Raw genomic sequence first — 15,259 nt, 5'->3', positions numbered from 1 at the left:
CCTGGGAGGCACTGTGCCTGGATGTGTGGGCTCACGGACCGTGGCATGGTCCAGGGACCCGGACACACCTCGGTCTGGTCATTGGACGACTCACTGTCCTCTCTGGTCAGCTCCTGCAGGGCTATATAGCTCTGGTGGTTGGGATTTAGGATCACAGGGAGGTGAGCACTCTGGGCTGAGAGGGCTGGGAAGGCTTTGTGGGTGTGGAAGAAACAACCCCAGGGTTCATGATCTGGGACTGCTTTCTCATGAATGCCCAATGCAAATTCTTGGAACATTTGCTGCTTTTTTTTTTTTTTCCAGCTTCCCGAGTTACCTATAAGCCACCAGGGTAGATTATTTCCTTCTAGCCGGGAGTCCCCCACGATTGTTCAGGCACAATGAATAGGTCTTTTGCATGTGGCACGCCCACCAGTACCTTTGGACAAACTTGTTTGGCAGGGCAGGTTGGCCAGAAATGTCTTGAATGCCTGTGTTTGGGCGCTTTTCTCTTGTCAGTGAAATGGATGATTTCTGTTTATTTATGGGGCACATCTGTGTCTATTCCATCTATCCAACTAGCTAACCATCCGTCTGTCCATCCATCCGTCTGTCCATCCATCCGTCTGTCTGTCCATCTGTTCACCCATCCATCCAACCAACCACTCAGCATTCCTTAAATGCCTGCCATGCTCCAGGCATCATGTTAAGATCTGGGAATGCCAGGAGGAGTGAGGCACAGTCCTTTCCCTCAGAGAGCACCCAGTGCACTGAGAGAGAGACTGCAGACCCCCAAAAGTCCAGGTGGGAGTCATCGTTTCCTCGGAAGGCCAGGGCAAATGGCCTTTAGAGTGTAGCATTATGGAATGGAATGTAAACAAATAATGATAATACAAAATGACAGCTGCCTGGATCCCCAGGGTTCTGCAAAGTGGCATCAGGACTGAGTATTGAGCGAGGTTGAATACTTTAGCTGGAAAGGAGAGAAGGAACTTTGGACAGAGCGAACAGCCTGGACAAAGCTTAGAGGGCCGGAGAAAATGAGACTCTTGGGAGGTAGCAAGGAGCTTCAGGGTTTCCAGAGCCTGCCCAGCTACAAGGGGGAGAGCAGCTGGAGAGGGACTGCGAAGGCCGCTGGGGATTTGAAGCCCCTTGTGTCCTGCCGAGCACTGGCCTGGTACTCATGACAAACAGGAATCTTCCCCGGAAGACAATTCCGTGGACTCAGCCTCCATGCCCGAAGGGGCTTCCAGGTGTGTTAACAACCACTGGCATGGGTGCTGTGCTGGAACAGAAGGGAAGGAAGGCGGCTAACACCACGTTCTCAGAGCAAGAGGTGGAGAAGGACGTCCTATTCTGAGGGCCCTGACGTTTTCTCCTCACCTTGTTCTCTATCCTTTCCATGAGGACAAGGCCCTTTGCCATCATGCCCTATCTTCATTGTCTTCATTGTCTGAGGAGTGAGGGAGATGACTCCTGGGCAAAGAGGAGAAGCAGGTGGAGAAGGGGCCAGGGCCCTCTGGAGTCCCGGATTTCATAGACCTGTGGTGTGGCCTCGGGCCAGTTGCTGCCCCTCTGGGCTTCAGTGTCCACCCCGTAAACAAGGGCATCTGAGGAGATGTCCTGTGAGTTCTTTCTGGTTTGGACATTCTACAATGCCAGTGTCTTTTCTAAGATTTCTCTCCTCTTTCTCCCTCCTGCTCCGTGAGTCCATGGTATGGCCCGGAGTGGCAGAGAACCACCTTCTCCTTCTCTGGGCTCGGCAGGAGACCAGGAACCTCATTAGCAGCTTTCTCCTTATTCCCATGCTCGCCAGGCTATCATGGTCTAAATGGCGTTCACTCCATTACAGAACACGTCCTCAAGGTAAATCCCACATAGCGAACTATAGACTCCCCTGCCTTGTTTTTAGTCCTTATTATCATGGAATTTAGTTCAAATGAACATGGTCTAGAAAATTGCTTACCTTTTTGGGAGTGGGGGGGATGTTCAACACACAATTTATTTCAGTTTGCACACATACAGGAGAAAAATTCAGGAGCTAATAAAACCAATGATGCTGACTTGTCTATTAAAAAGTTGGCTTAATTGTTGTTAGCAGTAGTCTTTCTGAGCTTATAGCTGCCTGGTAAGAACAAAGGCCAGGGAACATCATCTTCTAAAAGCTAATTATTTTTTCCAAGATAAAAATTGTTCTGAAGATAGAGATGAGCTCATGCTTTCATACTCAGACATTTTTCTTCAGAGGCATGACATTGAGTCCAGGTAGAGAAAGGCAGGCATAGATTCTCTTACTAAACAATTAGCAAGCCAATAAATAATATTTATGTGTGGACAATCATGTATTTAGCTAATAAGAAAGGAACAATGGTACAGAAAGTCTACATTTCATTTGTAATCGGCCCTGGCATAGTGGTATCTTTGCTCTAGTTACTTTCTCGATAGGTTTCTTCAGACCAATAGTAATGCTGAATTCCCTGACCACACTGACAGAAAGAGGTACCTGATATAACAGAAGCTAGTCTAGGCTTTTAATTTACCTTTAAATAACTACGAAGTGCTTAACACACATGTAAACATGTATCTATTAGCTGTGGCTTTTGTGTTTGTTTGTTTTTAATTAATGTTCATTGGGGTGACAATTGTTAGTAAAGTTAGATTTCAGGTGTACAATTCTGTAATACATCATCTGTGTGTCACATTGTGTGTTCACCACCCAGAGTCAGTTCTTCCATCACCATATATTGGATCCCCTTTACCCTCATCCACCGCCCCTTTGCCCCCTTACCCTCTGGTAACCACTAAACTATTGTCCGTGTCTATGAGTTTTTGTTTCTTCATTTGTTTATCTCGTTATCTTGTTGTTTACAATTTTATATACCACATATCAGTGAAATCATATGGTTCTCGACTTTTTCTGTCTGACTTATTTCATTCAGCATAATAATCTCATGATCCATTCATGTTGCTGCAAATGGCACTATTTCATCTTTTCTTATGGCAGAATAATATTCCAGAAAATTGCTTCCTTCTGTAGCACTTGAGAGGGGTAATGAGGGATGTGTGACCTCTCTGTGGCTCTTAGAGCCAGGTGAGATGATGGAGACCTGGCCCGCTCATACCTGCCAACCGCCCAAAAGCCCAAGAAGGCATCACTCCCTTAGGAATTAATTACTATTAATTAATATTATGCATCACGAGTCACTGTAGGGACTTTTTTGTTCATCCATCCACAGCACCCAAATACTTGCTCAGTGAAATACCTTGTGGTCAGTGCTGTGAGGGAGAGAAAAGAATTGTCATCACTGGGGGAAAGTGAGCTGTACTCTGAGAGCCACGCTATGGCAGTGGTGCTGTGGCAGGGCAGAGCAGCATGGAGCAGGCCTGGAAGGGGGTTTGGAGGTCAGAGTTGGAGACAGGAGGCTCAGCAGACAGTGGTCCTCAGACACATCTGGAGGTCAGAGGGCTCGGCCAGGTAACAAAATGCTGCTAGGGCCAGGGGCCTGCACATGCAAATGTCCACATCCCTGCAATGTCACCCAGGCAAAAACAAAACAGCCATAACCCGTCCCCCCATACACACACACACATACACTCACCCCTCTGCAATAGAATCATGTTTTCAAAGGCCCAATAGTTTCAAGCACTTGTTCCAGAATTCCCTTGCAAATCCTTCCAGCTTTGTTGCAACAAGATTGATCAATTTTTAGAACAGACCGGTATTGATGGAGTCTTCTCCCGAAATCCGGTGTTTCCTGCCAACCTGGTTCAAGACAAAGGAGGCCTGCCTCCCTGTAAATTGGCCCCTCACCTCTGGGGTACAGGGATTGCCATATCAGGCCGAGCTTTGAGGTCTGATGTACTTCGCAGAATTCTGAGGCTCCCACCCTTCCCTCTCAGAATCTCTGACTGTGGCGACACCCTGTGGCGTAATCTGGAATTGCACTTTGGTAGTAGAAGGCCCCTCTTAGCGCCTGCTGGCCCTTCTGCCTTTTATTCTCTGTTGCTGTCTCTCTTCTGTTCTGCTTTTTCTCCTTTTTTTCCCCCATAGACTCGGCTTTGCAGCTGGAGAGGCTGATTCGTTTGCCCCTGGGGAAGCACTTTATCAGGCCGGTCGAAATGTTGTCTCAAGTCACAGGAAATCCATGGTTTGGGTGATGGCCCTCACCAGCCTGATCCAGCTTTCTTCCTGTGTAAGTGGTCACAGAAGGAGCATGCTTTCACAGCGAGCCTCTTGTAACCCAGAAATGATAGGCAGTGGCAGTGCATGGGGCCGGAGGGAGCAGACTTGCCATGGTCCGACTGGATCTGCCAGGGGAGACTGGAGGCTGTTGAGACAGGCCCTGGTTCCTGGGGCAGTGGGAATGTGTTCAGTTTGCCCCCTGGAGCAGAGGGGCGTAGATACAGACAAAGGCTGGGTAATGGTCTGAGGCCTGCTCAGCCTGCTGGAGGGTGGGCGTGTGAAACCGGAGCCACACAGCCCTGGGTTTAAATCCTAGCTTTGCCTCTTATTAGTCATCTGGCTTTAGACAAATCACCCAGAACCTGTCTGTTCCCTCCTGTTTCTATTTTCTGGTACAATGTGGCTACAAGATGGGGAGGTGGGGGGAGGGGTAGAATGTGTCCCATGACACACGTTTTTGTAAAAGCTGCTGTTTGGTGAGTGTTAGTCTGTGCTGTGCATAGTTATAAGTTCCTTGTGAGTATCATTTCGTCAAACCCTTGCAGCAGGTCCAGGGACACAGTTGTTGCAGTGTTACAGGCTAGGCTTCTGAGCTGCGCAAAGATTATGTGACCTGCAGGGTCACTCAGTCACAAAAGGCAGTGCTCAGGTCAAACACTGCATGTGCCATCACAGCTCAGTGCTGCCTCACCTGTCCTGGGGTTTGTGCTTTACTCCAAGGCTGGGGTTCTTGTTTGGGGGGATGATGAAATGAGGTCCCTTAATTCTCTTCCTCCTTCTCCTTGAGCTTCCTTTCCTTCTCCACCCTATGCCCACCTCATTCTTCTCTGATTTATGGGCAGGGTTGAGAAAGAAGGAGAGACGTGCCTGTGAGCTTGAGTGAAGGTGGAGCTTGTTCTTGGAAGTCCTGGGGCTTCTCGGGGCCCAGAGGGCGGCCTCTTACCCCCGAACAGGGATCCCCATGCTCAGCAGCCCTGAGAACTGGCAGAACACATAACCTCGTGATGTTCATGTCCTTAGATGTGCTTCTTAGCTAGGTGCAGGGGACCCAGACCTGAACGGACATAGCTCCAGCCCTCGAGAAGGTTCCCGAACACCCAGGAGGCAGATGTGGAAGTCTCTGCCATGTCCCATGCCCAAGGATACAGGCAATAGTGGGGTCTATGGTCAGGTGACTGCACTGGCTCACAGGGGACATGCACACCCTGCCAGGGAAAATGGGCCTGTGTTGGGGGGAGCAGCAGATACATTTGGGGGAGAAGGGGCAGGCTTGTGGGCTGGGCTAGGGAGTCAGGGAGCAGGGGTGAGGAGTGATGGTGGGACACAGACCCCACCCCTGCAGGAGGGCACGGTGAGGGCAGAACTGTGGGGAGGGCTGAGAGGGCCCGAGTGCCTCCATTGTCCTACAGACCACACCAGGACAGCCACCCCACAAGCCTCGGTGCCCTGGCTCTGCACACCATCCATGCATCCCTGTGGGCACCAAGGGAGGACCCAGCCCACTGCGACACACTGCGGTGTGGAAGCAAGCATCTGCCTCACCACCCGGTGAGCATTCCTTTACCAGAGTCGCAGTTCAGGACTGGTTTTGTGTAGACATTCTGCTTGGCCCCTCCCCACACCCTCCGCTCTGCCCTCTCCCCAGGCTGGGCCCAAGCCACCTGAGGCCACTTTGTGTCCCATCCTGCAGGACCTGCCTGTCTGTGATAGTACCACTTGTGTTAATGTTGGCCTCACTTGTTTTTGGATTGGAGGCAGGTGGGGATGGTGACAAGCAGAGAAGGAAAGACCATGTTTATTCAGTTTCCCCAGGCCAACATCTCCATGTGTCATATTAAAAATCTAGAAATCCCTCAGAGTAATTAAACACCTCCTTGAACTAGGGCTTTTGCACAGACATCACTGGGGTGGATCTGACTAGTTAGGCATCTCAGCCTTTGCAGATGTGCTCCCCGCAGGGGCCTGTGCCCCTGTCCTGGTGGTCACCGTACTTCTAAAAGGCTCTTTGGCAGTTAGGTAACTTGGTGCCTGAAGGACTTCTGTCCAGAGCTCCTCCTGGCTTCGTCTGGATACCAGGAGATGGTTTTCTCTGAGATGTTTTCACATCTGAGGTTGAGCCACTCCCCCACGGGTGGGGGTAGGATGGAAAAGGCTGATGGAGAAACTGCTGGAGGAGGTTGTGCAAAAATGCTTGCCTGCTGTTGACTGCCTGCCCTCAGTTATTTTTAATTTGCATATGTGTGTGTGTGCTTTACTGACACATCTTTCATTCCCATTTCTACCCCCCCCTTCCCTTCCTGATTTAGGTTTCTGGAACTCCAGAGGCCCAGGCTCTGTAAGACACTCCGGGTCCTCGCGTTTGCTTATCCCTACACCTGGGACTCCCTCCCCATCTTCTACAGGGTAAGGGCCCAGCTCCATCTCCTCTGCCTGTTGGCAACACCAGGCAGTCAGCTGTTTCCTGATCTCCTGGGGGCCAGAGCACCACACTGGTCACCACAGGACATATGGAAGTAGAGACCCAGGTGCCCCCTTACTGACACTTGCAGAGTAGATAGGAGACGGCATGACACAGAGGCCTTGACAAGCCATTGGAGATGTACCAGCTGCCAGTGCTGACTGGGGGCTCAGGAGCAATCATAGAGGACTGAGCAGGGGAGGCAGCCTGGGGTTTAGTAGAGTGACTAGGAGAGCAGGCTCTGAAGGCAAATCGCTAATATTTACTCACTACAAGCCTTTGGGCAAGTTATCTAGCATCACTGTGCCTTGATTTTCCTCATGTGTAAAATGGGCATGATAATAACACCTCCTTTCATCAGGCTCTGGGAGGATTTCACGTGAGATAATGTGTAAAGTGCTGGCTGGTGGCAAGAGTCCAAAAAATGCATCATTAAATATTACCATCAATTAACATTTTATTAGTAGAGAAGGAAAAAGTATGACTGAAGTTCTTAAAAGAGTGATGGGAATTAGATGGAATACACGAAGGAAGAGGATGTAGGAGGAAAGACAGGAGGAGGGAAAGTCCACGTACTCCCAAATCTGATAGGCCTGAGTTCAAATCCTAGTACCACTGCTCACTGGCTGTGTGGCCTTAGGCAATGCACATAACCTCTCTGAGCCTCAGTTTCCTCGTCTGTAAATGGGACTAACGTCCCCTCCTTCACAGAAGAGGGGATTAATCAAAACAACACATCTGCCGGGCACAGCGATGCCTGGAACATGGCCAGTGCCCAGCAAGTGGCGTCTCCCCCCAGAGGCAGCCTCTGGGTCTGATGCAGAAAGCAGAGATAGGGAGGGGCAGAGCTGGCTTCCCCAGTGGGGCACTGAGCACGTGCTCTGTGCTCTGCCCTTGTGGGCCCCGAGGGAGACCCAAAGATGGGGGTGCAGCCCATTCTCACTACTCCTTCCTCAAGGACACAGAGCAGAGAGGACAAGCCAGTCCCACGTGCTACCAAACCATACAGCACAGGCTCTGTGTTATAATGAGTGCAGTGGGCAGTGGGGAGGGAGAGCTAACCCTAAACGGAGTGGTGATGAGCGCACACGTTCTGTCATCAGCCCGCCTGGACCCAGATTCTGCGTTCACTTCGAATTGGTGGTTTGCAGGTCACCTTCTGGCCCAGCTTTCTCATCTGCAAAATGGGGAAATTATGAAGGTGCCTATGAAATGATGCAAATAAAAGGCCTGGCCTTGTGCCCTCTCAAGATGGTAGCTGCTGTCATTATTTATAACAATAACACAAAAACTATTACCTCTGAAACAGACAGTATCATGGCCGTAATTAATACTTTTTGATGATTCAGATGGCCTTCAAGGGATTTCTAGGGCTTAAAACCTTAATTAGGAGCATCAGTTCAGGAGATGTGCTGGTTAGAAATGAGTTCAAGTATGAAACGATCACTTTTTACTATCCTTACACATTCCCTCCAGAAAAAAGAGTGAGAATGTATCTAATAGGATTGTTCTTTTCCTTTCCTTTCCTCTTCACTTCTTTTGTTTTCTTTCCCTTCCTTTCCTTCCTTCCTTCTTACCTTACTTCCTTCCTTTCCTCCTCCTTTTTCTTCTTCTTCTTCTTTTTTTTTTTTTTTTTAATTAAATAACCCAAAAGCCTCTCATGAGCATTTGGGGGATTAAAGTACAATTGCTTTGGGTCTCAATTGATCCCACTCAGAGTAGGAATTCTGCTCACACAGTCCCCGAATGTTCCCTTTCCAAGCCACAGCCCTGAGCAGGTGGGGGCCTTGGCTTGCGGAGACTCCACCTGTGTGCCAAGACGTCTGCAGGTAATGACAAGGAAGAGGGCCTCCTCTCAAGACCTGATGTTTCTTTTAAACACCCGCAGCTATTCCTGTTCCCAGGGGAGAGTGCACAGAACGAAGCCTCCTTGTACCACCAGAAGCACATGCTCGTGACTCTCCTGGCCTCTTTCTTCTACTCTGCGCACCTGCCGGAGCGCCTGGCCCCTGGATGCTTCGACTACATTGGTGAGTGTGCAGCGGCCCTGCTGCCCTTGGCTGCCCACCTGGGGAGGGCTCCCATCCCTGACGCCAGAGATGCAGTTGGAGAGGAGAGGCAGGGGCGGGGGAGAAGCAGTTCTTCAGGAAGTTCTCCAGAGCAGGCCAAGGTGAGTGAGTTCACACAGCAGATGTATGTAGCCACGGAGGGTGGGGGACGATGGAGAGCAGGAGGCCTAGGATTCTAAAGCATTACCATGGGGCAGGAGGTGTGGGGACAGGGGAGTGCCATTATTCCCTGGAACATGAAATCCCATTACTAAATGACCTTTGAGGGCAGCCCTGGAGAGGAAGAGGAAAGACAGGGTGCACATGGCTTTGAGGGTACCCTGTGGCAGGGATGAGCAGAGGAGGGGACCGTGTCTGCCTTTGTCTTATTCCGGTGGGTGTAATGGGGCCAGGAGCCATGGGAGAGCAGTGGTTTTCAGGTATGGTCTTCAGACCAGCAGCTTCAGCATTATCCGGGAATAGGCAGATTCTTGGGCCCCATCTCAGACATCGCAGACCAGAAACTTGCGGGGTGGGGCCCAGCACTCACTCAGAGGCTGTGTGATTCTCCAGGTGAGCCTGAGATCACTAAGGTTAGAGAAGTGATGTGGAGAGTTGGTGTCAAAGCCTCAGGGTTTACACCTGCTGGTAGAGAGGGCACCTTCCCTTTCAGTCTAGGGAAGTGGGGCAGGCCCTGCAAAACGTGTCTCCCCCACCCTGGCTCTGGGACTGGCTGGAGGAGGGACCCTTGGGTCACTTCTGGTGAGGCTGGTATGTGCTTGGGATGAGAGCTCCTCAGATAAGCTATCATGGTGGTTCAAGGGGCCATCCAGTCCCCACGTGGTGGGCAGAACCTTGGTTCTCCTCATGCCCATTTTGTTCGTGATTTCCTATCTCCTCCCGCCTAAGTTGTGTGGCCATTTGCTTTGTTCATTCTGATTACAGTTTCGTCTCCTTTACTCATTCTCTCCTGCTGGAGGGATTACAAGCAAAATGCTTAGAGGGCAGAGGAGAGAGACAAGAGGGCCAGGGAAATGGTACCTGCCTACAGGAACCCGCCGACCACATCCATCCCCCCCACCCCAGACAGATGAAATAGAGGTGATTGTGGATGAAGTCTGGGCGCTACAGAAAAAATACCAGCTCCCTGGCTTCTTAATAATAACATTTTATTTTTTTACCTCTATCCTATCCTCTTGGGCCTAGAAATACAGAGCAGAACCACACCCCTCTGAGTGGAAATTTGCCAGACAGCAGTTAATGACAGGTCATTAAGAAGAGGTTAGGAGAGTTCTCTGTCCTTAAATCACGGAGTCTGCCAGATGTAGGACTGCCTCTCCAGCAGCCCGAGTGGGAAGTGCTGAACGGATTTGGTTAACGTTGGCCCACAGGAAGCTCCTCCCTGTTCCTGTCAGGCTGGATTGTGGAAACCACGCTTCCTGCTGCAGCCACATTTCAGAGCACGTGTCCAGTGCTCATGCTGTAATATCTTTTTATCTCCTGTCCTAATGGAGACAGGTTTGAGCCTCCTTTGGTGAGAGCCTAGTCACCTCTCTCTGTTTGGCCCTGTGTCCTTGGAGAGCGCAGCTCTCTGCTGGGTCAGACACCACTTCGCTGCATCACACACAGATTTGGAAATAGCACATAGCCCGTTAGTATGGTCTGAGGCAGGGGTGGAAACTTGCAGGACGTTTTCTTCCTGGGAGGACCCAGACTGGGGTGCCGGCCGTCCCCTGCCCTCAGGAACTCATCGGCCACCCATTCGAGAAGCCCCACCATCCCTACACTCTCATCCCCTGCTCTGCTCGTGCCCGGCTCTGCAGGGGGCCAGGCTGGTTCCTTCCTGGGACACATTTACTGAATACTTACTGGGATAAGTCCTGTGGCACAACACTGAACTCTTTTTTGTTTGTTTCGTTTTCTACTGAAGGAGAATCCTTATTTAACTCTTGTGTTGTATTAGTCTGCTAGGGCTGCCATAACAAAGAACCACAGACTGGCTGGCTTAAACAACAGAAATGTATTTTCTTACAGTTCTGGAGGCTGGAAGTCTGAAATCCAGGTGCCGGTAGGGTTGGTTTCATCTGAGTCCTCTCTCCTTGGCTTGCAGACAGACGTCTTCTCCGTCTCTTATCACGTGGTCTTCCCTCTGTGTCCTAATCTACTCTTCTTATAAGGACACCGATCATATGGGCCCCACTGTAGTGACCTCATTTTGATTTAATCGTCCCTTAAAGACCCCATCTCCAAATATGGTCACATTCTGAGGTATAGGGATTAGGACTTCAACATATAAATTTGGAAATTTCACAGTTCAGGCCATGACACATGTGGTGTTCTCATCTTACTCCTGGTTTCTGAGGGTTGCCCCCCAAACCAGTCCCTGGCCCTGGGCAACAGCCTCCTTTTCTCTCCAGCCAGCAAATGAGAATATACCTGCCCAGTTCCAGCACCCTCCTCTGAGCCCCCACCCTCTGTGGATGTGTACCCATGAGGTAGCGTCCTGCCCGTCATAGGGAGTAAGAGCTCCTGGTCATGTCTGAGATTAACCAGCAGTAGAGAGAGGACCACCTTGTAAGTGGCCAACAGAGACTTTGTCTGGCTTCTCCTTTGACACTGAAGTCAGAATCTGAGCTCATCAGTGCTGGCTCTTAAGAGATGACCTTTGGCAGCACGTGATGCCTACCTTGTTCACAGGAAAAACAGGACTGGTGGATTTGGTTTGCTCTGATGGCCTTTTAATTTTTCGTACATTACATTTAAAAAAATAAATTTATTGAAGCATATTTTACATATCACATAATTCCCTAATTTCAATTATATAATTTAATGGTATTTTTAGTAGGTTTACCAAGTTGTACAACGTTCATCATAAATGAGGTGTAGAACATTTTTATCACCTCAGTAAGATCCCTCGTGCCCATGTACTATTCATCTCCTTTCCCACCCCCTGCCCAAGGCAACCGCTAATTTACATTTTGCCTCTATAGATTTGCCTCTTCTGGACATATGAGATGAATGAAATTATACAGCATGTGTCTCTTGTGTCTGGCATCTTTCACTCAGCATGATGTTTACAGCACACATGCCGTAGCATGTGTCAATAGTCATCCCTTTCTTCTTGCTGATCTTGGTGGCCTTTTGTGTGCTTGCTGTAGGTCACAGTCACCAGCTGTTCCATGTCTGTGTGATCCTGGCCACGCACATGCAGATGGAAGCCATACTTCTGGACAAGAATCTGAGGAAGGAATGGATCCTGGCCAACTCCAGGACCCTGTCTTTCCCACAGCTAGCTGGAGCCATCCTTCTGTGTCTCATCTTCAGCCTCAGCAACATAATTTATTTCTCAGCTGCTCTGTATCGGATTCCCGAGCCAGAATTACATAAAAAAGAAACATGATTCAGACCATAAGCTTTTTGTGCCAGATGTCAACATGAAGCTGTAACATCCTCCTCGTCATAAGCTGGTGGCGTGGGACTAGTGTAGAGTGGCCTAAAATGTTCAGAATGATTGGTTCCTGGCATTTTTGCATGGGTTCATATCAATAAGGTATTTAACGGGAAAACTCTCTAGATGTGCACTGATTCTGTATGTGTGATTTTAAAAGGGGAGCATGGGTTCAAGTATGTCCTCGTTCAGGTAAATCATTACTATTTCATTAAGTTTTAAATTTATTTAAAATGAGTTTTTCACTTCTATTTAAAGAGTTGGATTAAGCTTTACTACCCTTGTAGTATTACTCTTTAAAAATGGAATTTGCTGCATTCAATGAGTTTCATGTAGCAAAGCTTCTTCCAAGAGTTCCCACAATGGAAGGAGAATGAGCCAGAAAGGTCAGTGGGGGGACCTGAGAAAGAGGAAGTTGGGTCTCTGGGAGCCCTGGGGACTGGGAACGCACTCCAGAATGAAGAGACCTGGTTTGGGCAGAGGTTGTGTTTCTTTTACCACCTAGTAAAGGAAATGAATATAAAGTCCTCTTTTTCCACAAGTCCATTCTGCTTCAAAGTGCAAATTGCCATGTCTTTGGGATTTGGATTTGGACTATGGATTTGGATTTTCTTAAACGTCCACAGCCTATGTATGGCTGGGTACGATTTGTTCTATTTTGCTTTCTCTTCTTGTTGCCAGTGTGATGATGCAAAGTAGTATGCAGGGCAGGTAAAATGTGTTACACTGTGGGAGTTTGCTTAATTAATCCCTGTTGGTTGTGCTAAGTTGTCACCTTTAAATCAATGACAGCACTGCTTTTAGGGATGTCATACATTTGCTGTTGCTTCAGCATTGCAAATATGCTGCAAATTTTAGTATTCAAGTGCTGAGGATGTTAAAGACCTTGCCAAAGGATTGGTCAAATATAGTGATTTTTCCAGCTTTACTGTGAATCAGAAACACTTGGTGAGCTTGTGACAGATTCCCAGAGAAACCAGGAGATTGTGTTTTACTAGTATAAAAATGTAGGTTTCCTAGAGGAGATCTGCACTGCAGCAAGTCGCCAGGTGACTCATATGCAGAAGCGCCACAGGCTAAACTTGAAGAAATGCTGGTGTCAGGAATTCCAGAAGGCACTGGGCTTACCAGCTTTATTTTCATTGATGTAATTTTCAGCAACTCACCACCTAAGGATGTGTCCCCTGCTTTCCATTCTGCATAGTACTAAAACACTGAGCATTTTCTCATCTGTTGCATTACTAATGAAAGTTCAGTGTTTCATGGTGTTTTCAGAGCGTACAGAAATGCTGATGCAAAACAGTTTTTAACAGAGGCCCATCAACCCCTGATCTGTACTTGCTAATGACTTAAGGGGCCATTCACAATGCGATATCCTCTTTGCTGACTCAGGAACACCCCCATATCTTAGAATACTGCTTCTGTGGCTAACTGGCCCACACGCTTTAATGGCCTTACACGTAGCTCACCGTCCAACCCTCTGCGGACAAGTAACAATTTATATTGGATGAGAGTGGTCAAGAAATATGATTTCATTCGTTTTGTTATCTGTTTACTTCCTCTGGGGAAGGTAGACTGATAAAATTATATGGGTTGATAAATTTTTGGTATATTAATTACCAAATTTAGGACACAGTAGTACATTAATTACCAAATTAAGCTACACGACAAAATTTGTTCTTTAGCAACAATCTGACGTCATTAGTGGAATTGTACTCCAGCAGGGTCTGTGGGCTTCCATTTCATCTTACCATAACTTCAATTTTATAGTGAAAAAAGGTACAATGTTTAAATACACTATTTGAGTAATGCCAAAGACATGAAGCCTTTCAAATACTCTTGTTTATAACAAAAGAGTATTCTTCGATCAGCTCAGAAATAATTGGAAGATAATGGGTGATTAATTTGAAAGACTTTTAGATTATTTAATCTTGGTTATGTTGTTTATTCATCATGCTTAATGATGAAAATAAAATGTTGAGCCAACAAAATAAGACCAAGTGTTTCATAGTGTTTTTATAAGGTTGGTAAACTTAGTCCCATTGTATGTTTTTGGACAGTATTGCAAATTAAAATTTTATAATAGTGTGCAGTACACTGATTAGGAAGCTTCTAATGTGGAGTGAAAATAAGGTTCTAATATATCGATTGTCATTAAATATTAAGTCTGATGTGGATATAGTTTTGCCTAAGTCATCCCAGAAAGTCAAAAAGGTTGGCAGGGAGTCAGTTGAATATTTGCAATGGAGTTCTCAAAAAATGTCAATGTCTCAATACACTTTAGAGATGTGCCATATTCCTTTTGGTGGCAATTGGTCACCCTGGCACTGTCTCAAAAGGGATTATGTAGGGGCAGTAGACTCCTAATGGGATATCACGCCGCCTGCTTGAGAAACACTACTCTAAAATTTACCAGATATTATAGTTGTGATAAAACTTGAATGTGTTTGAATGAGGCCATTTAGTCAACTGTATCTCCCTTTACTCATTGTAGAGTTTTCCATTGCTCAGTTTTCAGAGACTAACTCTCCACCTTTCTAAAGAATTTGTCATTGTTGATTCGAATTAGAAGTAGGAAGTTTCTAAGCCTTTTGAGTACAAAGTGATTTAAATATTTGGTCTGCTGCAATCTTTCTCAAAGTGTTTTTTGTAGAACGCTGCTCACCTGAGAGGTTCTGAGGAAGGCAGGTGGAGTAGAATGGTATTGTCAGATATGTTGGAGAAATACTTCATCTGTATCTACTGTGTCCCAAATTTGTTTTGGCCATGATACCCTTCTTATATGAAACACCTATTAATCCTGTATAACAATTTATGACATATTAGTTAAATGCCAGCCTCTGCTTTTCTAGTCAACAATCCATTATGGATGAAAAGGCAGATCCATTTTCAAACGCAGAGATGTTCTTTCAGTGTCTGGTTTTCTTAAACTGTGTGGGAGAAATAAATAAAATTTATTTATTATAATACAGTAGTCCTGTTTCTCACTTGGTTTGGTCATATTTCACCTACCACATTGTAAACATGTTCATTCATCATGAGAAATAGATTCCTGGATGTGTGTGCATTGCTAAATAATTTGATGACTATTTACTTAGTGCCTAGTATATATGGAACAAACATTGTCCTAGGAACTAGGGATC

At 47.2% G+C, this 15,259-nt stretch overlaps 1 protein-coding gene across 1 annotated transcript in view; it reads left to right on the top strand.

Moving 5' to 3' along the window:
• Positions 1–15,259, top strand: part of PAQR5 (progestin and adipoQ receptor family member 5) — a 63,101-nt gene extending 47,842 nt beyond the window's left edge. The window contains exons 6-8 of the mRNA XM_033109480.1: positions 6,469–6,565; positions 8,509–8,650; positions 11,827–15,259. Of these exons, the coding sequence (XP_032965371.1) occupies positions 6,469–6,565; positions 8,509–8,650; positions 11,827–12,068 (481 nt within the window). The 3' untranslated portion in view covers positions 12,069–15,259. The remainder of the gene's footprint in view (positions 1–6,468; positions 6,566–8,508; positions 8,651–11,826) is intronic.

The sequence above is a fragment of the Rhinolophus ferrumequinum genome, chromosome 6, assembly GCF_004115265.2.
Source record: "Rhinolophus ferrumequinum isolate MPI-CBG mRhiFer1 chromosome 6, mRhiFer1_v1.p, whole genome shotgun sequence".
In the NCBI taxonomy this organism is placed as follows: domain Eukaryota; kingdom Metazoa; phylum Chordata; class Mammalia; order Chiroptera; family Rhinolophidae; genus Rhinolophus; species Rhinolophus ferrumequinum.
This window is presented reverse-complemented; position numbering and strand designations above follow the sequence as displayed.